Source organism: Delphinapterus leucas, chromosome 5 (genome assembly GCF_059928025.1).
Source record: "Delphinapterus leucas isolate spDelLeu-1000000601 "Yukka" chromosome 5, BTC_Dleu_Yukka2, whole genome shotgun sequence".
NCBI classification, from domain to species: Eukaryota; Metazoa; Chordata; class Mammalia; order Artiodactyla; family Monodontidae; genus Delphinapterus; species Delphinapterus leucas.
The window spans coordinates 132,920,071-132,940,349 of NC_143133.1; the positions used below are offsets into that span (position 1 = coordinate 132,920,071).

Below are 20,279 nucleotides of genomic sequence, written 5' to 3' on the forward strand. Positions count from 1 at the left end.
TACCCAGCTGTGTGTCAACTCCCTGCCTTAATGTTAACCTGAGGGACAGCGTGGCCTTGCTGTTTGGTGTTTCTGTTCTCTAGCCTAAGTGCTCACCCAGGAGCCCTGTTTCTAATGGTAGCCCGTGGTGATGCAAGGGATGCTATCACAAGTTGGTGTCACTCAGTGACGTCCTTGTTAGGGTTTAATCTCCAAATTCTCCCCTATCGTGCAGGGCATGAGGCTTTTCCTGTAAGTCCATGAGATGCCCCTGGGAGCTGCAGAAATGTGGTATGATCAATCTCATACAATATGATATGGAGGAATTTTATTTCATTTGATAATCATTAAGACATTATTCATCAGCTAAATAATCTGATGGCCAGAACATACAGCATGTTTCTCCCCTCCTGACCCACCTCCTCTTCCCCCTCTCCCCCGAAGCTCCCTCCCCTTTCCTCCCCAGCCTCCTTCTGCTTCTCCTCCTTCTTATTCTCATTCTTCTTCTTCTCCCCCGTTTCTTTTTCTTTCTCTTCTTCTCTCTGTCTCTCTCTTTCATGACTGGGAGAACATTTTCATTATTTTGAGGTCCACATTCAATAGCTCCATAGTCATTTTTTTGATTGTAATTAATCTGTAGTGAGTATCAGAGGGAAGCTATTTTTAACAGAAATGCACATGGTGTGAATATAGGTAAAGTCAGAAACATATGGAGTCAGAAACGTATGGACTCAACTCTAAGTCTTGCTCAAATAAAAAGAATTCATGAAAATGGAAATTTTCAGGGAGCTGCCATGTAGGTCAGATTGTGATGATTCTCTGAGGATGGGGTCTTGGAGGAGCTTCAAACCCGTTCTTCTGCTAGCAGAGTTACGAAGCTGGTGGTCCAAGGCTTCCATGCAGCTCTGAAGAGAGGGAAGCCACCAGCCTCGCTGTCCTTGCTGAAATTCAGCCAGTTTTTCCAGTAATGCTGTGTGCGCTGGTGTGAGCCTTTGTCTATTTCCAGAGTTCTGAATAAGTTGATTACGACAATTTTTGCCAGTGTATTCATTCCCTTTATGAAAGAGAAGATTTTCTGGTCTTTACTCTTCCAGAGGTGCGTCTTGGATTTGATTTTGATAAACAGCACAAGATTTTTTAATCTTTTTTCTAAAATGGTTATGCATATTTTCCCCCATAAATTTGAAATGCCGTGGTTATTTTAGCTAATGTACTGATTATTTCTGGGAGGCTTAAAAAAATCCTGTTCTACTGATATGGCTGTAAATTTTATGTCTGAAACCACACTGTTTTAATGTTTTTTTCCTAGGTAAAGATATAATTAAAGGATATAAAACTTAATAGACAATTAAAAATGTGAAGAATGTAGTTAGGAGCTATTTGTTTTAGCTATAAATAAGAAAAATATTTTATACCTTTATTCATTAAAATGTAAACTGAATTAGAATAAATATGTGAAAATTCAGTTATTTTATATAAGCTCAGATATTTCAAATAAATACTGAGATTATACTTTTTAAACAAAACTTGTCTTGAGAAGATAGTAATTACAGCCTATAAAATCTTGCAACTTTATAGAACTAACAGTGATCATTTTGATAATTTAAAGATAATATTTTAATTTACTTTGCTCCTGAGTACATTTTTTTAAAAAGTGAATTGTTGAAATACATTTTAAGTAAAAACAGGTAATTTTATTTAATTTTACTTTTTTTTCTATAGGACTTTGGAGATGATGGATCCTTATATATTACCAAGGTCACCACAACTCACATGGGCAATTACACCTGCTCTGCAGAGGGCTATGAACACATCTCTCAGACTCACATCTTTCAAGTGAATGGTAAGAAATGTGGGGGTGTTTTAATTGCTTTTTGCTTCAGTAGGTATTCAAAGACTGTCACAGTTGACTAGGAAGGCTTCGTTTTGAGTTTCAGGACTTACTGTTAATGTAAAACCCTTCCAATTAAAAAAAAGTGAGTAAGTAAATATAATAAATTTGTACCACTTTTCTCATCATGAAACATTACAGAGTAACTCATTCTGACTGGAAAATTAAAGCATAGGAAATTTAAACTATTTTTTCAACTTTAGAATATCAACAATTAGGCAACTGTATAAATTTTAGAAACTGAAAAAATTAAGCATTTAAAAATTTTAGTTAGATCAGGTGTTTAGTTGATCTTATTAGTGATATAGAAAACTTATTATGTACAAAGTTTTATAATCTCAATACTTAATTTAATGGCTTTAAATTAATTTAAAGCATTGGCCAAGTAGGCTGATATCAATCTTACAATCAGTGCTTTGTTTTATTTCTGACTTAATTCACATTTAGTTGAATTGATAATAGGATTGTATGTATGATTCATTAATACACACTAATTAATTTCCATACACATATATACATTAATTTACTCTATGGTTTACAAAAAGGAGGCAGAAACTTTATGGCTTTCTGTAGGAACAGCAAGGTGGCTAGTGTGACTGGAATGAATTAAGAGGAGAGTGGGAAAAAAGTTTGAAAAGTTTGGGGAGCTTATGGTTTTGTTACTGAATTAAGTCATATAGACTCTGCTACCCCTACCCGGCAGGGCAGGGTTCTTTTTTTTTTAATTTTTATTGGAGTATAGTTGATTTACAATGTTGTTAGTTTCAGGTGTACAGCAAAGTGAATCAGTTATACATATACATATATCCACTCTTTTTTTTGGATTCTTTAGGGGAAGGTTCTTTTTCTGTTTTGTTCAAGCAGCCAATAATGAAGCTGCAGCTGAAATTGACAAAGCACAAGCTTTATGAAGTGACCAAAGAATGGAGAAGCAGGAACTAAGTTCCCAGATCAACTTCTTGCCTACCTGGCAAAAGGAATTTAATTTTAAAGAGTGAAGGCAAATGGAGGAGGAATGAGACTAATGATGGGGAGTTATGTGCATTAGTTTACTGGGAAAGGGGCAGTGCTTTTTCGAGAGAGAGGGGTGCCACCCCCTTTTTATCTTCTTTTGGTCCTTAGTGTCCAGTCATGGCCACCAGGTAGGCGTGTCACTGAATATGCTAATGTAGGAAAATCAGCATACAATGGGATTGAGGGTCTGTTGGAGGTCAGATTTATTCCCATCTTGGTCCCAGCTAGTTCCATTTGTTTTTTTGTTGGCAGCTTCCTTTCTTATCTCGGGACCCTTTAACTTAAAGATTTATGTTAACTTCTACTAAAAGTGGGGTTGGAGGGTTTTGAGCAAAGACTTAGAGCAGCTCTGGCAAAGTTTGAGTATAGTTGACACTCTACAGAAGCAGATTTAGGTTTTGGTTTCTGGTGCAAATCCATTTGTCAGCTAGACATGGGTCAAGGCTTGGAAATGGGCTTTCACAGAAACCAGTGAATATAACAGACAAAGTGTGAAGGAGGAGGTGAGGCTTGTTCCCAGTGGTCTCAGATGTTTGGAGTTGGATGTTCAGAGATAGCAACTGTCCCAGAGGACTCAGTCTTGGGAGGACAGGACAGGAGTGTGTGTGGGACGTTCCCTATCTGGGTGCTGCATCCATGGCGAACTGGTGGTTGTAGGCATCCTGGCCCTTGTCTCCCTCTCTGCGGTGATTTTTACTGGCTAATGGCCTAATTGACAAAACTGATGCTTTGAGGTGGTGTTTTTGCCAGGGATCCTGGTTGCTCTCCATTCCCTTTTCTCGCAATGGCATGTGGCTAACCAAAAGTTCTGTCTTTTACCTTTCATCCTCACTTCTAGCCCTAGTTTGTCCAGTCTAAGTACCTACCACACTAGAGTTCTAGCTAGTTTGTAGAGCAGTGCAGGGTCCATGTTCTACCTGCATCAGAACCACAGGAAAAAATATCAAAGATTTAGGACCTGAGCTTCAACAGCACTCTTTGGAAATTTGATTTGAAATCTGCATTTTGATAAGCTTCTCAGGGAATTGTGATGCATGGTAGAGCATGGGAACCATTCTAAATGGATGCTCTTCTGAGGGTCTGCTCCCCAGTCACGTCCGATGTAGGTTTCTTACACAACTCACTCATTTGCCATGCTCCAGCTGGAAAGCCCAGGAAGAAGGCTTTGAGCCAAACTGCAGGCATTTATGTTGTAAGATGTGCCTTGAGTGGTGCTGGGGAAGTGCGGTGTCCCTATTTCATCCTTCCTGTGCATTAACTATTTACTCTGATATCAGGTTTTTCTGAAGATGGAATATGAGAATGAAGGAATAATGAGGTCTCAGAAACAGTGCCGCCTCTCCTCCACCTTCAGGCTTAGCATTATGAATTAATTAAGAGGAATTCAATATTAACAGTGATTGCCTAGACTAAGCACTGGTGCTTTCCTTTTCCCAGGAACAAAGATCCCTAAACCTGGGAGTAAAACCAATCTCTTCCTATTACCTCCTACTACATTTAATCTTTAATCTTTAATCTGCTTTGAAATCCTTGGTATAAATGTTTCTGTGAAGGGATGGGGTTTGGAAAGAGAAGCAAGGATATTATGTTTGTTGAAAGTGGAGAGGAGAGAACTGTGCAGTAAGTGGAGAGTCACTTGGGGTCAAGAGAGGGAATTTCATTTTGCAGATGTGATTATCTTTTATGTTGATGTGAATAGTCCAGTAAAAATGAAAAGCAGCTCATACAAGAGAAAAAGGGGAAAATTGCAGTCATCAAGTCTTTAAAAAGTTGATATAATCTAGTACACAGATGGAAGGGCTGTTCTTTGGAAGATTGATAGTTAATCTGTTGAAACAGGGAGGAGGACAGACAGTTTGGGAGCAGATGCTCAGGGTGGGAGCATGAGGAAATCCTCTTTGCATTGCTTGGATTATTTCAGCGTCATGAGGAATAGTCCCCTACATACAAACGAGTTCCATTCCAAGAGCACATTTGTAAGTCCAGTTTGTTTGTAAGTCCAATAAAGTTAGCCTGGGTACCCAACGAACACAATTGGCTATATAGTACCGTACTGTAATAGGTTTATAGGTTTATAATACTTTTCACACAAATAATACATAAAAAACAACACAAAAAATAGAAAGCATGTTTTAATCTTACAGGACAGCACCTTGAAAAGTACTGTAGTGCAGTACAACAGCTGGCATCCAGGGCTGGCATCGAGTGAACAGGCGAGAAGAGTTACTGACTGGAGGAGGGAGGGGAGGTGGGAGATGGTAGAGCTGAAGGATCCTCAGTAATAGGAGACGGAGGGCCAGCTGCCATTTCACTCACGCCTGACGCTGACGGCACAGGTTCTGGTTCCTTGCTGGATTCAGTTCTATCTACCCTCTTGAAAAAATGATCCAGTGATGTCTGGGTAGTAGCTTTTTTTTCTCGTCATAGATGACACGGTAGCACTGGGTTGCATTCTGAATGGCTGCTGTGACCTTCATGTACCGTTCTACGTTCAGGTCCTGTGCCTCAGAAACTAACAGTGCCTCCTCAAATAAAGAAAATCCTCTTGCCATTTCCTGCGTCGTGAATCTCTTCAGTTCTTCCGTTGCTTCTCTTCCTCTTGTCTCTCTTCATCCTTTCCCTGGGCCTCCTATTCCCGGTGCTTCTTAGCAGTACCAGCCACTTCACCGCTGCTTTTACACTTGCTTCCAGACATCCTGATCTTGAAATAAAGATACTGTGCTACTGTACTCTATACAGTCCTGTACAGTAAAGTACGCAAAGGCACAACTACTTGTAGAGGATGCCCTTATGTGACAGTGTACGCCAGACACCTGAACTAACTTATGTGATTGGACATGTGAACGCACATTCACATCTTTGAAAGTTCGTAAATTGAAGGTTCGTATGTAGGGGACTTACTGTGCCAACTACTGAAAGTGGGCAGTTTGTGAGAGCTTTAGCGATTTGAGGAGAAAAGTTGTAGGGAGGTAGGGTTATAAAAATAGCAGCGTGTAGTTGGAATGTTGGGCACATCTTTGGGTGTTCTTGAGATGATATATATTAGTATGTTTTCTTTCTGTTGTGGTTGGCTGCGAATTTGTAATCATAGAAGGAGGAGATTTGGGTTTACCAACATCTTGTTTTGTCACATGAGTACGTAGGAGAGAGACATTATAAATTTAAGTACGTTTACAAGAGAATGATTATAATGATGGAACACAGAATAAATGGTAAGGTAAGGAAAGTTGTAGGTAAGGAAAGATGTGAGACCATGGGAAATGAGGAACGAAGTGAAAAACTGACTGGGGTATCCAAGTTGGTCAAATACTACTAGAATGAGGTACTAGAGAGAAAGAAATAAATGCAAAACCTTCCCTCAAAACATTTTCTGAAGGCATCTGGCAATATCTGTTTATAAGAAACACTTTTATTTAGGTCAAGCATATATAAAGGAGTATATGGACCCTTGAGATCTGACAGATGTTTAGACAGCCCAGCGGTTCTTCTAAATCTGACATGCCAGTGTGCTTGCCTTAGCTGAGAGGGAGAAATGAAGTATAGACTAACACTAATGCATCAAATTCAACCACAACCGATAAAAAGCAACCAGCCTTGTTCTACTGCATTTTTATCAACTAGGGAAGACAATAAGTATATTTCAAGGATCGTTTTTAATATTTAAACCTATTTGAAGAGGCCAAAAACCTGGGTAGAAAATGTATTATGCATGGATCGGTAAGAGATTATCTTCAGCTGCTGTAACAGACACCCCAAATAACAGGGGCATAAAGAAGACACCGGTGTGGTGTTCTTATGTGTAAAAGAAGCCCAGCCGGTGTGGCTCAGGGTGGCAGCCCCACAATGTCATTGCTATCCTATGCTCCACTATTTGTGGTTAGAACATTGTTTCCTTTCTCAATGTTTTCCAAATGGAGGTGAAAATCCCAGCCGGCATTTTCACATTTCAGCAGGGAAAAAGTAATCAAGAGGGAGGAAGGATACTTCCTGACACCTGAGAGCCCACTTTTAAAAGAACTTCAATGGAAGTGCCGACAGTAACTGCCATTGACCCCTAAATGCAGAGATTGCTAAAGATGCGTCTTTGACCTTGGGGTTTGCCATTCACAAGGATGAAACGCTCAGCTTATTTAGGAGAAAGGGAGGAAGGTGAGAATAAATACTGGGTAGGTAACTAGTTGTGTTTATCACTTCATAGTAAAATGTTTAGAAAGGGTAGAATTAGCTATAAAACAGCAGCCCTACAAGTCATTTGCTAAATAAGTGATTTGTCGCTTTTCTTGGTGTTTCCCTTTCCTTTGGTTTTATATTGTTTATATTCGGCATAGTAACTTTAAATGTATGCTTTGTGTATAAATAAGTCTAGTAAACTTGAGGTCACTCAGAACAGTTATAGGCCAATAACAAAAGAATAGTTGAGAAGGAGCTGTGACCCTGAAAAATACAATGAACACGCGAGAAAATGCAAATTAGGTAGACAAATAGCACATTTATGGACCCAATAAATCTCTAAAACTAGTTTAACTCATTTTTCAATCTCTATCCACTTTTCAGAAAAGGTTAAAAAGACCTTTAGAAAATCAGGTTTCCATAGGGAATTTAACATATTTGTCTTAACAATTTGTCAATTAGCTATAAAAATAAAATATATTATTGATTACCATAAAAAGCTCTGCAAATACCACAAGTCATTGGAATTTGTTAAAGAGTGTTTTTGAAGTGCAAAGTCTACTTAAATATCCCTGGGTGCGAGCCAAATAAAAGTCTTTCAATAGCCCTTTTTCTTTTCAAACAATGCAAAATTAGGTTATTGAAATATGAGAGTGCTTCTGTGTCCTTGTCAGAAGAAACATTATGTATAAATCAAAGGAGCTTGACTCTACCAGTGCAATTCATTTCATGCTTTGCTTTTTCTTTTTACATAAAGCAAATCGGCTTTAGATCCTCAGCTTAGGATACAGAATGTATGAAATTTTAAAAGTCATTCAGTGTTTACACTACCCTCTGGGCAGAAAGCTCGTCCATATTAAAAAAAAAACCCATATGCATGCTGTCATTTCTCCCTCCTTTATTGTTTAAGACCTCACACGTAATATCAAGTGGATTTGTTTTTCTACTCATGTCAGAAACTTCTGCACAAAATTTCTGGTTCTATAGGATGTCTATGTAGAACACCTCTATTTTTCCCCTTCAGAATTTGGAGCTAGCCATATAGACATCAAAGCATCATCTTCTTACGGATAAAGCTTTTTAGAAAAAGTGGCTTAAGTCTGGAGCAACAGTGGTCTGCTTCTTCATGCATCATAGAATTGAACTTCCAGTTTCAGGCAGCCTTCCCCGCTAAGCTTTCAGCAAGAACAAAGCACAAATGGGAATATAACCTTCCTGCAGGCAGTAAGGTCCGGAAAGCAGGAAGCAAAAGGCCAAGTGCCTCCTCTCTCTTCTTCCCAGTGTCAGTTACTAAAGGATGAGAGAGAGAGAAGTTTTGAGGGTCACTCTGGCTCAGTGATTCTCTAACTGTGGTTTTTGAGCAAGTAGCATGAGCAACTTATTTTATTTTTATTTTATTTTTTTAAAACATTTTATTGAAATATAGTTGATTTACAATGTTGTGTTAGTTTCAGGTGTACAGCAAAGTGATTTAGTTATACATATATACATATATATATTCTTTTTTGATTCTTTTCCCATTATAGGTTATTATAAGGTATCGAGTATAGTTCCCTGTGCTCTACAGTAGGTGCTTGTTGTTTATCTGTTTTATATACAGTAGTGTGTATCTGTTAATCCTAAACTCCTAATATATCCCTCCCATCCCCTTTCCCCTTTGGCAACCATAAGTTTTGTTTTCTATGTCTGTAGGTCTATTTCTGTTTTATAAATAAGTTCATTTGTCTCTTTTTTTAAACTGCAAATTCTCAGAGTTCACCCATACCTACTGAATCAGAGGGTCCGGTCATGAGGTAGGATGATCTGTGTTTTATAAACCCACCTGATGACTGATGATAAAGTTGGAGAACTACTGGTCCAGCAGTTTGATTCCCCAGAAACATGTGAAGCAGGAGTATATGTCCTTCCTCAGATTCTCAAGCTTTATTCTCTTAATTTTGACTTTAAAATAAGCATATAGGGATCTCAGGGAGTGGCTGTTTCTTCAGGGGTTGAGATCTGACATGTATCAAATCAGTTTTGCCCTCAGTCTTGATGATTTGCTCCAAGCCCCACTCGGGCCTCCTCAGCTGTGGTGGACATCCCCTGACGGCTGGTCATGCAGGAGTTTGTCTCTCTTCCACTCTCCTGAGGACTTTATTTGACACAAGAAGCTTTATCAGCCTCACTTCAGGTAGCCCAGTTGTGTCAGGGATTGAATGCCCCCAGGGACAGTCCTTAACCAATGAGGGACACGAGTCAATGGGTAAGAAGCCCAGCACCCGCTCCTCAGTGGGAAGATTCTCAGGTGCATTGTACCTGATTCCTCAGAGTGTCCTCACCGGAATTAACCCTTTTTTGTGCTATTTTTCTTTCCTCTGTCGTACTTTTCCTACTCTTTAACTTGTGCTTCCTGGGATCATTTCCCAAATCAACCATCTGAACCTAACTTCTTTTCTCAGAGCTGAATTTGGGGACACTCATAGTTAAGGGGTGTCCTTAACTTAATGACTTTGCTTCCCTTTTGTATCTCCCCCCCTGAGAGCTACTGGTGGGCACTCTATGTTTGCTTCCAGAAGGTTTTTAAATATGATAGAACAGTACATTACCTCATTAACTCCAAGGCCTAAAGATTCTTTCTATTATCTCCCATGCTAAATTATGTGCAGTTACACTGTTTAACACAGCTCTTCAGAGCTTCTGCAATTAGATTAAATCGTGATATCAAGATACTCCAGTTACACAATAGTGAGAGCATAGACATGCTCACATTTTAATAGATAATCTAATTATTAATTTCCCGGAGAGAAATAATACTTCAAAGATTAAAGTTACAATGAAATTAGTCCAAAGTAATTAATATCCAAAAGTAAATTCTTCTGCCCTTGTGACATAAAGTCTAAAGAAAGTCTGAAAGTTTTAAGGACAAGTAAAATCTAAGCAATCATGTCCCTCCTTAATTTTTTATTTTGCTTCCTCTTGGTGAAGCAGTTTCTTGAAGTTCATAGTTTTGGGAGAACTTCAACATCTCTCTCCTGGGCTGATTCTCACTGGATTTAAGTGTACCCTCATGCTGTGTGTTTTCAAATGGTTGCATCTGTTCTCGATTCATTATTTCCTTGTATTCTGCCTTCTGTTGGATTACATAACTTTTAGAATTCTGTTTTTTCTCCACTATTAACTTATTAGCTATGGCTTTTTGTTGATATTTGAAGGTGTAAGTGAAAGCTTTGTTTACAATATACAACTTTAACATATTGCCATGTATCTTCAGATATTTTACCACTTCAAGTATAAGAACTTTAATACAGTATACATTGATCTCTCTTCTTTCCATTCATTGTGGTAATATTGTCAAATATTTTACTTCTATATGTGTTATAAACCTCATAATACATTGTGTTATTTTTTCTCTAAATAGTTAAATATCTTTCAAAGAATTAAAAAAAAAACACAAGAAAACAAGACTTTTACATTTGTCCTTTCTAATTCTCCTCATTCTTTCATGGAAATCCAAATTTCTGAATTTTCCTTTAGCCTAATAAACATTATGTAACAATGTGAAGTTCAGATATGCTCCTGATATATTTTCTCAGCCCTTGTTATTTAAAGATATTTTAATTTTTTCTTCATTAAAGAATTATTTCTGCTGGATATTGAATTTGGAGCAGATGGTTTTCCTTTTTGTTTTCTTTCAACACTTTTCACATGTTATTCTATTACCTTCAGGCTTTCATGATTTCTAATGAAAACTCTCTTATTTCTAGTTTTTTTTTTTCTATTTCTCTTCTGTTTTTGCAATTTTCTCCTTTTCAATGGGTTTCAGCAATTTGATTATGATATGCCTTGGTTTTTTTTTTTTCTCTACTTAGATTTATCCTTCAGGGATTGCTCAACTTGAATTTTTGGTTTACATTTCTCAACAAATTTGGAAAAATAAATTGTCAATTCCTTTCAAACAGCTCTCTCCCTCCATTAGGAATCCCATTACCAATATGTGTTATTGCTTACTATTTTCACATAGACCACTAAACTCTGTTCATTTTTTCTCTTCAATCTTTGTTCTTACTGTACAGATGGTTTCTGTTGCTTTGACTTCAAGTTCACAAATCATTTTTGTACGTGTCTAGTCTGCTATTAATCCCAACCAGAGTATTTTTGAAATTTATTTCAGATATTGTATTTTCAACTCTAGGACTACCATTTATTTTTTATGATCTGCATTTATCCCCCATTTTTTCATGTTTTCCTTTAAATCTTTCAATCTTTTCATGCCAGATATTTAAAAAAATATTTTTTTGCTAATTTCATCATCTCTGAAATTGTCTCTATTGACTAATTTTTATTTGCATATGAGTCTAATTTTCTCTCTTCATGTCTGTTAAAGTATTTTTAAATTGGATGGTGAAAATTGTTGAGAGAGATTTGTGGGATACTTTTGAGAAGTATTGATTTTTGTTTTGACATTAATTTACCTGTATATCAGTTTCATACTTTAGAGTTTTTTAAACTCTATTTGATTATTTCTAGAGTAGCCTTTATACTAGAAGTTTTTCATTAACCTTCTAAGATTCATTATTTCTGGAGTCTCTGTGAGCTCTCCAATCTGGTTTTTCAGTTAAGTCTCTCCAGTCTGAAGTCTGATTAACCCAACTCATATGTCACCTACCACTATGTAAGCTCTTGGAACTTTTAGAATTATAGCTCCCTGGTTTTATTTCTTGCTATAGTAATTGAATTTTGCCTGACTTTGTGAAGTTTTATGCTATGCATTGAACCAAAGACCCCGAAGACCCCTATTAAGATTCCTGGAGCTCTTTCTCAACATATTTCTCTCCCTTTTGGTACTCTGTCCTGCAAATTCCAGCTGCCAAGCTTTCCTGAATCCCAATATCTTTATCTTTAGTTCATTGAGAACTTTTGATTCCCCTTCTCTGCATCAATATCAGCCAAATGCCTTTTGGCTGCTAGCTGAGGCAGTTCTACAGCTCATCCCACTTTTTTTCTTTTTGCCTTATTTCAGGAACCATAGTCCTCTGCTGCTGGTTTCCAATATTAGATAACTGTTGTTTCCTGTGTATTCTGTTTATCTGTGGCAGAGGGTTTATCTCATTAATTTCCATCATGATCTTATACCTCATAGGAACCATTCTTAAAAACCTGATTGGTTACATTAGTTAAAGGCATGTTTTCTTATGACCCTCATTTGTAAAAGTTCTGAAAGTTAGTGGATATGGTTAATGTAGACAACATCAAGAAAATATCAAGCAAACTTAGAAATTACAAGTAATACTTCTTTGTTCTCAGAGTTCAGTACTTTAATTCTGTCCAAAACCACAGCAGGCACTCAGTAGTATATGAAGGAAGGGGAATGACAGAAAAAAAAAAAAAAAAGTTGGTTTTGCTGTGGAAAGATACGACTCTTTCTGTATCAACTGTCCAAGGTTAAATAACTTATATTTAATTGATCAAACCCACACACAAATAGGTTAGTTTTGTCACTATATGTGGAGAAAACTTGATTTTTATCTTCCAAATAATTCTCTTTAGTTTTCTTTAGTAATAAAAGATCAGTTTTAGCAGGCCTAAGGCCACCCACCAAAACCTACCGTTCCCAGATCTCTTTGAAGCTAGATGTTGTCCTGTGACACATTTTGGGCCAATGGAATGTGAGGGTAACTGATGCATTTACTGTCTGAATTATGACCAAAATAGGAAAGCTATGTGCCTGCCCTTCCTCTTTTAACTGTTTCTGCTTTTTTGGAATATGGGTCTGGTGGTGGTAGCTTGGGGAGCTATTTTTAATTTGGAGAAAGTCATGCTTTGATGTTTGCAGAAGAACTAAAATAGAAGGTGCCTGGGTGTGGTAGGCTGAAAATGTCTTAACAAAAGCCATTCACATCCTAATCCTTGGAACACGTGAATGCTACTTTAAATGGCAAAGGGGACTTGTATACGTGATTAAGTTAAGGTCCTCAAGATAAGGATATCATTCTGGTAGGCTCTAAGTATAATTATAAAGGTCCTCATACAAGAGAGGCAAGGAAGCCAAAGAAGAAATTAGGAGATGTGATGACAGAGGCAAGAAGTTGGAGAGATCTGATGAGTGAGTAACAGACCAAGGAATGTAAGTGGCCCAAGAAACCAGAAATTGCAAGGATGTGGAGTTTCCCCTAGAGCTTCCAAAATGAACCAACCCTACTGGCACCTTAGTAAAACTTATTTTTGTTTTCTGACATTTAGAAATGTAAGAAAACAAATTTGTGTTGCTTAACGCCACAAAATTTATGGTAACATGTCACAGCAGCAAAAGGAAATGACTACGTCATGTATGCAATGAGAGCAAGTTACCCAACCGTCGTCTGGCCACCTACAAGGCCTTATGTCTTGTTTAAGCCAAAGTATTTGGTTCTGTGTTAAAACAGCTTAATCCATGTCCACACTATGAAGCCACCATACCCCTTTATGACCACATATCAGGATTTATATCTTATTTAAGCCACTGACAGTACTGTTGCTCTGTTTATTCCAGTAGTTTAACCGACATCCTACCTTCATTTATCACGTTGATTCTCATTTCTACTGCAGTCCAGCTGTGGGTTTATGGGGGGCTCTGTTTCACGCAGCCATCTAGTGATCCAGGATCAGTCTCGCTGCAGTCCATAATATCACATGAGACAGTGCTACGGAATGGGAATGTCCTTGCTTCAGTCTGCGAACTATTTGTTACCTGGTGATGAGATAAAGTATAGAAATTATGAGTAATCTTTAAAATTTTTCCAGTAAATTCATACTGCTACATTATCTGTGAAAGGGGTCTTATTTTCTGGTAACTATAGAAATGGAAGAGGGAAGATATCTTCAGCACCACAGATTGTTTTAGAATCACTTCCCCGAGGCCTCGGAGCCCTCCACTGGATCGTCTGTATTTAACAGACCACATGTGAAGGATCACCTCGGAGATTCATAGGGCGGGCCTTGTGGTGGCAGACAGTATTTTTGCTGCTTATCAGGACTCTCAATTAGTGCATTCTATTGTAGAGGAGTCTGAGAGAGATAAACTGGGACTGGGCTCAGAAAGAAGAGGGAGTACATTTAGTGTATATCTAGCCTGATTTTGCCACAAGAGCCCAATAGTCATAAGCTTTCTGGGAGAAAGCGCAAGCCGTACAGTGTCCCCTTTCTCAGAAAAACAATGTCAAGACAATCATATAGCCCTTGGGAACAGGCGTTTTTGGACCCAGTGCCCTGATGGAATTACTTGCATTTGTGAAACCAGATCCATAGGGATTACACCAAAGCCCCACACTGTTTTAGCTGGCATATATCCTCTAGCTGATTCTGAAACAAAAAATGAGATGAATGTTTTTGGAGACTGTACCTTTGGGGGCTACTGCCGACCTAAACCTCCTGTGAGCTCCACAGTGTTTCATGTCCTCAGTCTGAAAGTTTTGAGACCTTGTGCTGTATTTATTTCTGCTGCGTCTCTCCCTGTTTCTCATGCTCTCTTGTTCGTAATTGTTCCATGATTTCTTTCAGGAGGGATCAGCCCCTTCATCTGGCTCTTTGCTTTCTCCTTTGCTAGGGCCGTGTGCTAGAAACAAGGGTCTTCCTTCGTGTTTATTGCCCTCTGCTTTATGGCCCACACACTTTTGTTCTCATATATTTCTTTATATATAGTCCTGGGGGATCTGTCGCCGTGAGAGATGTGAAAATATTGCATCTGGGTCTGCCAAAAGCATTCACAGTTCAAACAAATATTTTCCACCTTCTCCTTACTGATTTGAATAATCCCACCCAGGGGCTATTCTTCCATTAGAATGGTATCTGACTTATGCCCAGACGTGATCCATCATTATCTTCCCTAGAGTCCTTTTAGTACGTTTCATCTTGGCTGTATTTTCCATCAGAGTCCTAATTCCAAAGATTGTCTGGTCATGTGCCCTTAGGTACAGAGCCCAGCTCCATGAGCACCTGCGATAGCTGTCGCTTTGAAATGCATCCGGGGTGCCAGGAGAATTTTTTACTATTCCTCTGTCTTTCTAACATATTTTTCCACGATTTCTGTAAACACTTGATAGAGATTTATGAACTATTATTATTATTTTTCAGTAATCCTACCTAACAGTATTATTCCTATTTTTGTGTATCCCTAACTTCACATTTACGAGTTAAGTCACATCCTGTCTCTGCTTAAAATGCTAAATTGGCTCCCAGTGTCACTCAGATTAAAAACCAGTCTCTTGAATGCACATCAAAACCATAAGTGTTCTGACTTTGCAGTGTCTTCCTATCACATTCCTCTCCCTCTTGCAAACTCCACGCAGCCGCTCTTAATGCTCATTGCCTTTCTGTCCTGAAATAAAACCGGTTCGCAATTGGCCACTCCCCGTGCCTGAAGATACTTTGCCGAATCCCCACGAGGCTTAGTTTCAACCACTTTCAACTCTTTGGTTAAATGTCCCTTTCTCAAGGAAGACTTATTCAAAGTACACAGTTTAAGATTATGACAAGTCCTCGCCTTCCCACACTTTTGGTCCCTCTCAATTTTATTTATTGACAGCACTATTACTTTCTAAAAAGTTGTGTACATCCTAGCATACTATTAATACTGATTTTTTTCCTCATATCTCAATATATTTGAAATAGGGATACATTCTACAAAATATGGTTATAAAAACAATGTGCCTATTAACGGGCAACATTTTCTTCTTTGTTAATGGTATGTAAATAATAGCACGTTAAATTTAAGTAAATAAGGTAAATATTTATCTAATATGTTTATAGTTCATTTTTGTTCTTCCCTCACTGGAGATTTCCTCTCTCCTTCTCTCCCTCTCTCCCTCTCTCCCTCTCTCCCTCTCTCCCTCTCTCCCTCTCTCCCTCTCTCCCTCTCTTCCTCTCTCCCTCTCTCCCTCTCTCCCTCTCTCCCTCTCTCCCTCTCTCCCTCTCTCCCTCTCTCCCTCTCTCCCTCTCTCCCTCTCTCCCTCTCTCCCCCTCTCCCCCTCTCCCCCTCTCCCCTCTCCCCCTCTCCCCCTCTCCCCCTCTCCCCATCTCCTTCTCCCTCTCTCTCTCCCTCCCACTCCCACTCCCTCTCCCTCTCCTTTTACACACCTGACACTGGGCCTTGAACCTAGTTAGGACTCACTAAATATTTGCTGAATGAATGCACATTAATAGATGAATAACTGTTCCTCATTAGTTCCTGGTTCTGGATTCCTTTGAAGAGTTACTTTAGCTTTTGCTCTCTGAGATTTTTCCACTCTCCTCAGCTGACAGATTGCTGGAGGCCACCAGTGGTTTTATTAACTAGACAACTAAATCATTTCTTCATTTTCTAATGATAATTTACTTTTAAGAGAAGTTAGTCCTCAGAGCTGCCTCTCCACGGTGTGTGTGTGTGTGTGTGTATGTATGTGTGTCTGTGTGTATGTGTGTGTTTCTGTGTATATGTATGTATGTGTGTGTGTGTATGGACTTTAAGATTTCATCTTCCTTTTCATATCTGGTGGCTTCTCTGTCCTCTAAGATGTTCTTCTAAGTAAATCTTTCTCTCCAACTTAATCACTTTCTTCCTTTATTTTGTTTTCAGTTTCTACTACTAGTGCCCTGATGAAACATTAAAGTATGTATTTTAAACCACATCAGGTCCTCCTTGACACCCTGGGCAAACCTCCTTCTTAGACACAGTGGAGATATGAAGCTTTAGCTGCTGTGTTATGCTTTAGTTTTTAATGCTTTCATTGAGTTGTTTCCCTATCCAGCCCTTGATATTTATTTTTCTAAAATAGATACTTTTTACTTATTTGTTTGTGAATATATACTTTTTCTTAGGGTGAAGACACATTGTAGACCTCTGCAATCTAAAGTCATGACCAGAGTTTATACAAATAAGGAAACCAGAGTACTTGTTACTACATAGTAGTGGGCTGGTCCTTGGGAGCCTTTGAACAAGCCCTTCCTCACAGAATTTAGCCCTACAAGAGCTCTCCTTTGTAAATAAAGGTAGTTAATGGAATTTGGGCAGTTTAGTACTGCCTACCTAGGGCTGCTACTGATAATTTAAAGCAATAACCTACACTTAATGTTTTTTAACACTAATGGAAATTAGCTGCCTATGCATTAGGAAAAAACCCACAAAAATGCTGCCTACAGAGCTGGTTGAGAAACATAGCAAAAGTCATTTGCTGATCCCTAAAAAAGGACTTACCCCTGCTTCCACTGTGATTGAAATTTCAGACCAAAGTGCACCTGTGCAGTTCAAAGTTGAACCATGACAGCGCATACACAGGGCAACCTGCCTCCCAATGCCTGTGTTTGTGAGACACAGCCCTCCTGCATAAACACAGCTATTCATTCATGGAAGAAAGTCATACAATGGGATCAAATCCAGCTAGCCCATATATCTAAAGCTAAGACCTAAAGCTACCCGCTGAGGCTACAGCATATAGAAACCACCTTTTTTACTAGTGTATATTTTTTAAACAATCAGCTCCAAGGCATATACCATCACAGCTAAGTTACACACTAGAGCCATTTCAAAATCTGTGATCCCTTCTCATATGACTGTGTCAATCACAGGTACTCTGTGAATTTCTCAAGGTTTCCTAAAGCATCAGATGTGGAGCATTTAGGAGATGAGTAAATAACACCACTCCAGACCTCAGCACGGAAACAGGGTTGAGACCCCTGAGGATCTCCTATTGTCAAGAGAGCAGAGCAGACCCACAATATGAAAAGGGATAGGCCAGTCATTCTCAGAGCACACCAAGCAGATCCTTTGTCCTCCTCCCTCTTGGTGACTTAGTAAGAGCTAGAGAGAGATGCTGCCCTTGCTACATGAAGCAGAGATGTGTGCAGTCTTTTGCTGATCGGGGCAAATTCCTCAGGTAGATGACTCATTCTCAGATACTGTTGTTTTGTATTCACTTACAATTGACTCAGATCTAATTCTTTCAGCCAGAATTATTTTATGGTATAAGTCAACATGCGTATGTACTTTTAGGTGTAAATGAATGTACTAAGTCTTGTTTTTGATATTGCAAAATTATTCATAAAATTTCAATCTGCTTATATCTACTGGCATATTTAAATTAGTCTGACATGGTTTACTGGACTAGTTTACATGGGTCGATAGGAGTGATATTTCTTAGACTACTTCTGTGTATACAAGGACTGGGTAATGTTACAAAACACTCATGAGGTAGCCAGCACTTAAAGAACTGTATAACGACTAATTAATGTAATGACACTTGTATAACAAGAGAGTGGAAAGAAGGTTAATGTGATAATGAGGCTTATTTGATCTTAAAGATTTAGCATGAGGGCACTCTCAAGATAGCTTAATTAGGTTTTAAGCACCTTTTGCAATTTGCATGTGTACTTGTTAATCCATATGTTCTAAAAATACATTTTACTTTATTTAATTTAAGGAATTTAATCTCTTTCCCTGTGCTGTTTTACTCTTATCGGTGATGGTGTTTTCTTGAGTTTTGTACTTAATGTGTATTATTTATGATTGTTTTCTTCTATATTATGCTTAAGTTGTAGCTCACTTCAAAATAGTATAACATTTTAAAATTGTAAAACAACACCTTAGCATAATTCAGGCAGTTATGACAAGTCATGACGTGACTCTTTTAACTAATCTTTAAGTCATTTAGCACATTTTATTGCACCGTACAATGTATCAGTAAATTTGATTTCATTATCTGACACCTGTGTCATTTTTAAACTTGGCCAAATGGAAAGAACATTTTAGAAATTAATTTAACAATGAAAGAAAATATCATTTCATTCATTTCACTCTTTCATTCATTTGTAGCAGCAATTCAATCAACAGTATGTTGTTTCCTGGTGCTCTGGGAAATAAAGAATTATACATTCATATTCTGCATATAGGTTTTCATGAGTTCTCCAAATTAATACCTTTTTATGCTTTGTTTATACTTATAAGTGATTATTACAGTTTACTTTTTCATAATTATAAACTTTATTTCTTGTAAGCGTCATATAAGTGGTATATTACCCCATGCTTTTTTTTTTTAAGTAATGCATATTTATTTTATCATGTCAAGCAATTCAGAGGTACGTGAAGGAAACGATAATCTTCCTCTATCCTTTTTCTTAATTTTTAAAAGTATTTTATACAGTTTTTAAAGGTTACTATCCATTTACAGTTAAAATAAAATATTGGCTATATTCCCATGTTGTACAATACATACTTGAGCCATGCTTTTATTTATTTATATGTTTTTTTAACATCTTTATTGGAGTATAATTGCTTTACAATGGTGTGTTAGTTTCTGCTGTATAACAAAGTGAATCAGCTATACGTATACATATATCTCCATATCGCCTCCCTCTTGCATCTCCCCCCACCCTCCCTATCCCACCCCTCTAGGTGGTCACAAAGCACCGAGCTGATCTCCCTGTGCTATGCGGCTGCTTCCCACTAGCTATCTATTTTACGTTTGATAGTGTATATATGTCCGTGCCACTCTCTCACTTCGTCCCAGCTTACCTTTCCCCTTCCTCATGTCCTCAAGTCCATTCTTCTCTAGTAGGTCTGTGTCTTTATTCCTGTCTGCCCCTAGATTCTTCAGAACCATTTTTCTTTTTTTTAATTCCATGCTACTGTATGTGTTAGCATACGGTATTTGTTTTTCTCTTTGTGACTTACTTCACTCTGTATGACAGTCTCTAGGTCCATCCAGCTCACTACAAATAACTCAATTTCGTTTCTTTTTATGAGCCATGTTTTAAATCAACCTTTCCTTCAGAAACTTTATCCACGATGATAAATGTAGCTCTATTAAAGTCTTTTTAACAGTGGTATCCTATGACATTGTCAGAAGATGCTACAATTTATTTAATTTCCTGCAGATATACAATTTATTTACATGATTTTTACTGCTCATTCCTTATTCCTTTTTAAATGCAGTTTCCTCTGTAGCGTATTAATCTTAAAACCATCAAGACAGGAGTACTAGCATGACAGGGGTCTCTCGTTTTCTCTGGCTGATCTAAGTCAGATCCTTTTCTAAGGCTCAAATCATGTTGCATGTTTTACATGAATGTACCAATGAACACTGAAGCTCACAGTAATCAATTCCACCTCAGGCATCCTGCATTATTAGTTATTTTTCATTAGAAGTTATTAATTTGATTTTCATACCACATTTCCTTTAGATGTTTAATGTATGTGAAATATTGTAGTTAGATGTCTGAAGAACAAGAGCCATAT

The 20,279-nt window shown here is 38.0% G+C and overlaps 1 protein-coding gene across 1 annotated transcript in view; it reads left to right on the forward strand.

Moving 5' to 3' along the window:
* Positions 1 to 20,279, forward strand: part of LOC111179032 (follistatin-related protein 5) — a 143,482-nt gene that overhangs the window by 12,768 nt on the left and 110,435 nt on the right. Inside the window, exons 2-3 of the mRNA XM_089911286.1 lie at positions 84 to 231; positions 1,702 to 1,822. Coding sequence (XP_089767412.1) covers positions 84 to 231; positions 1,702 to 1,822 — 269 coding nt within the window. The remainder of the gene's footprint in view (positions 1 to 83; positions 232 to 1,701; positions 1,823 to 20,279) is intronic.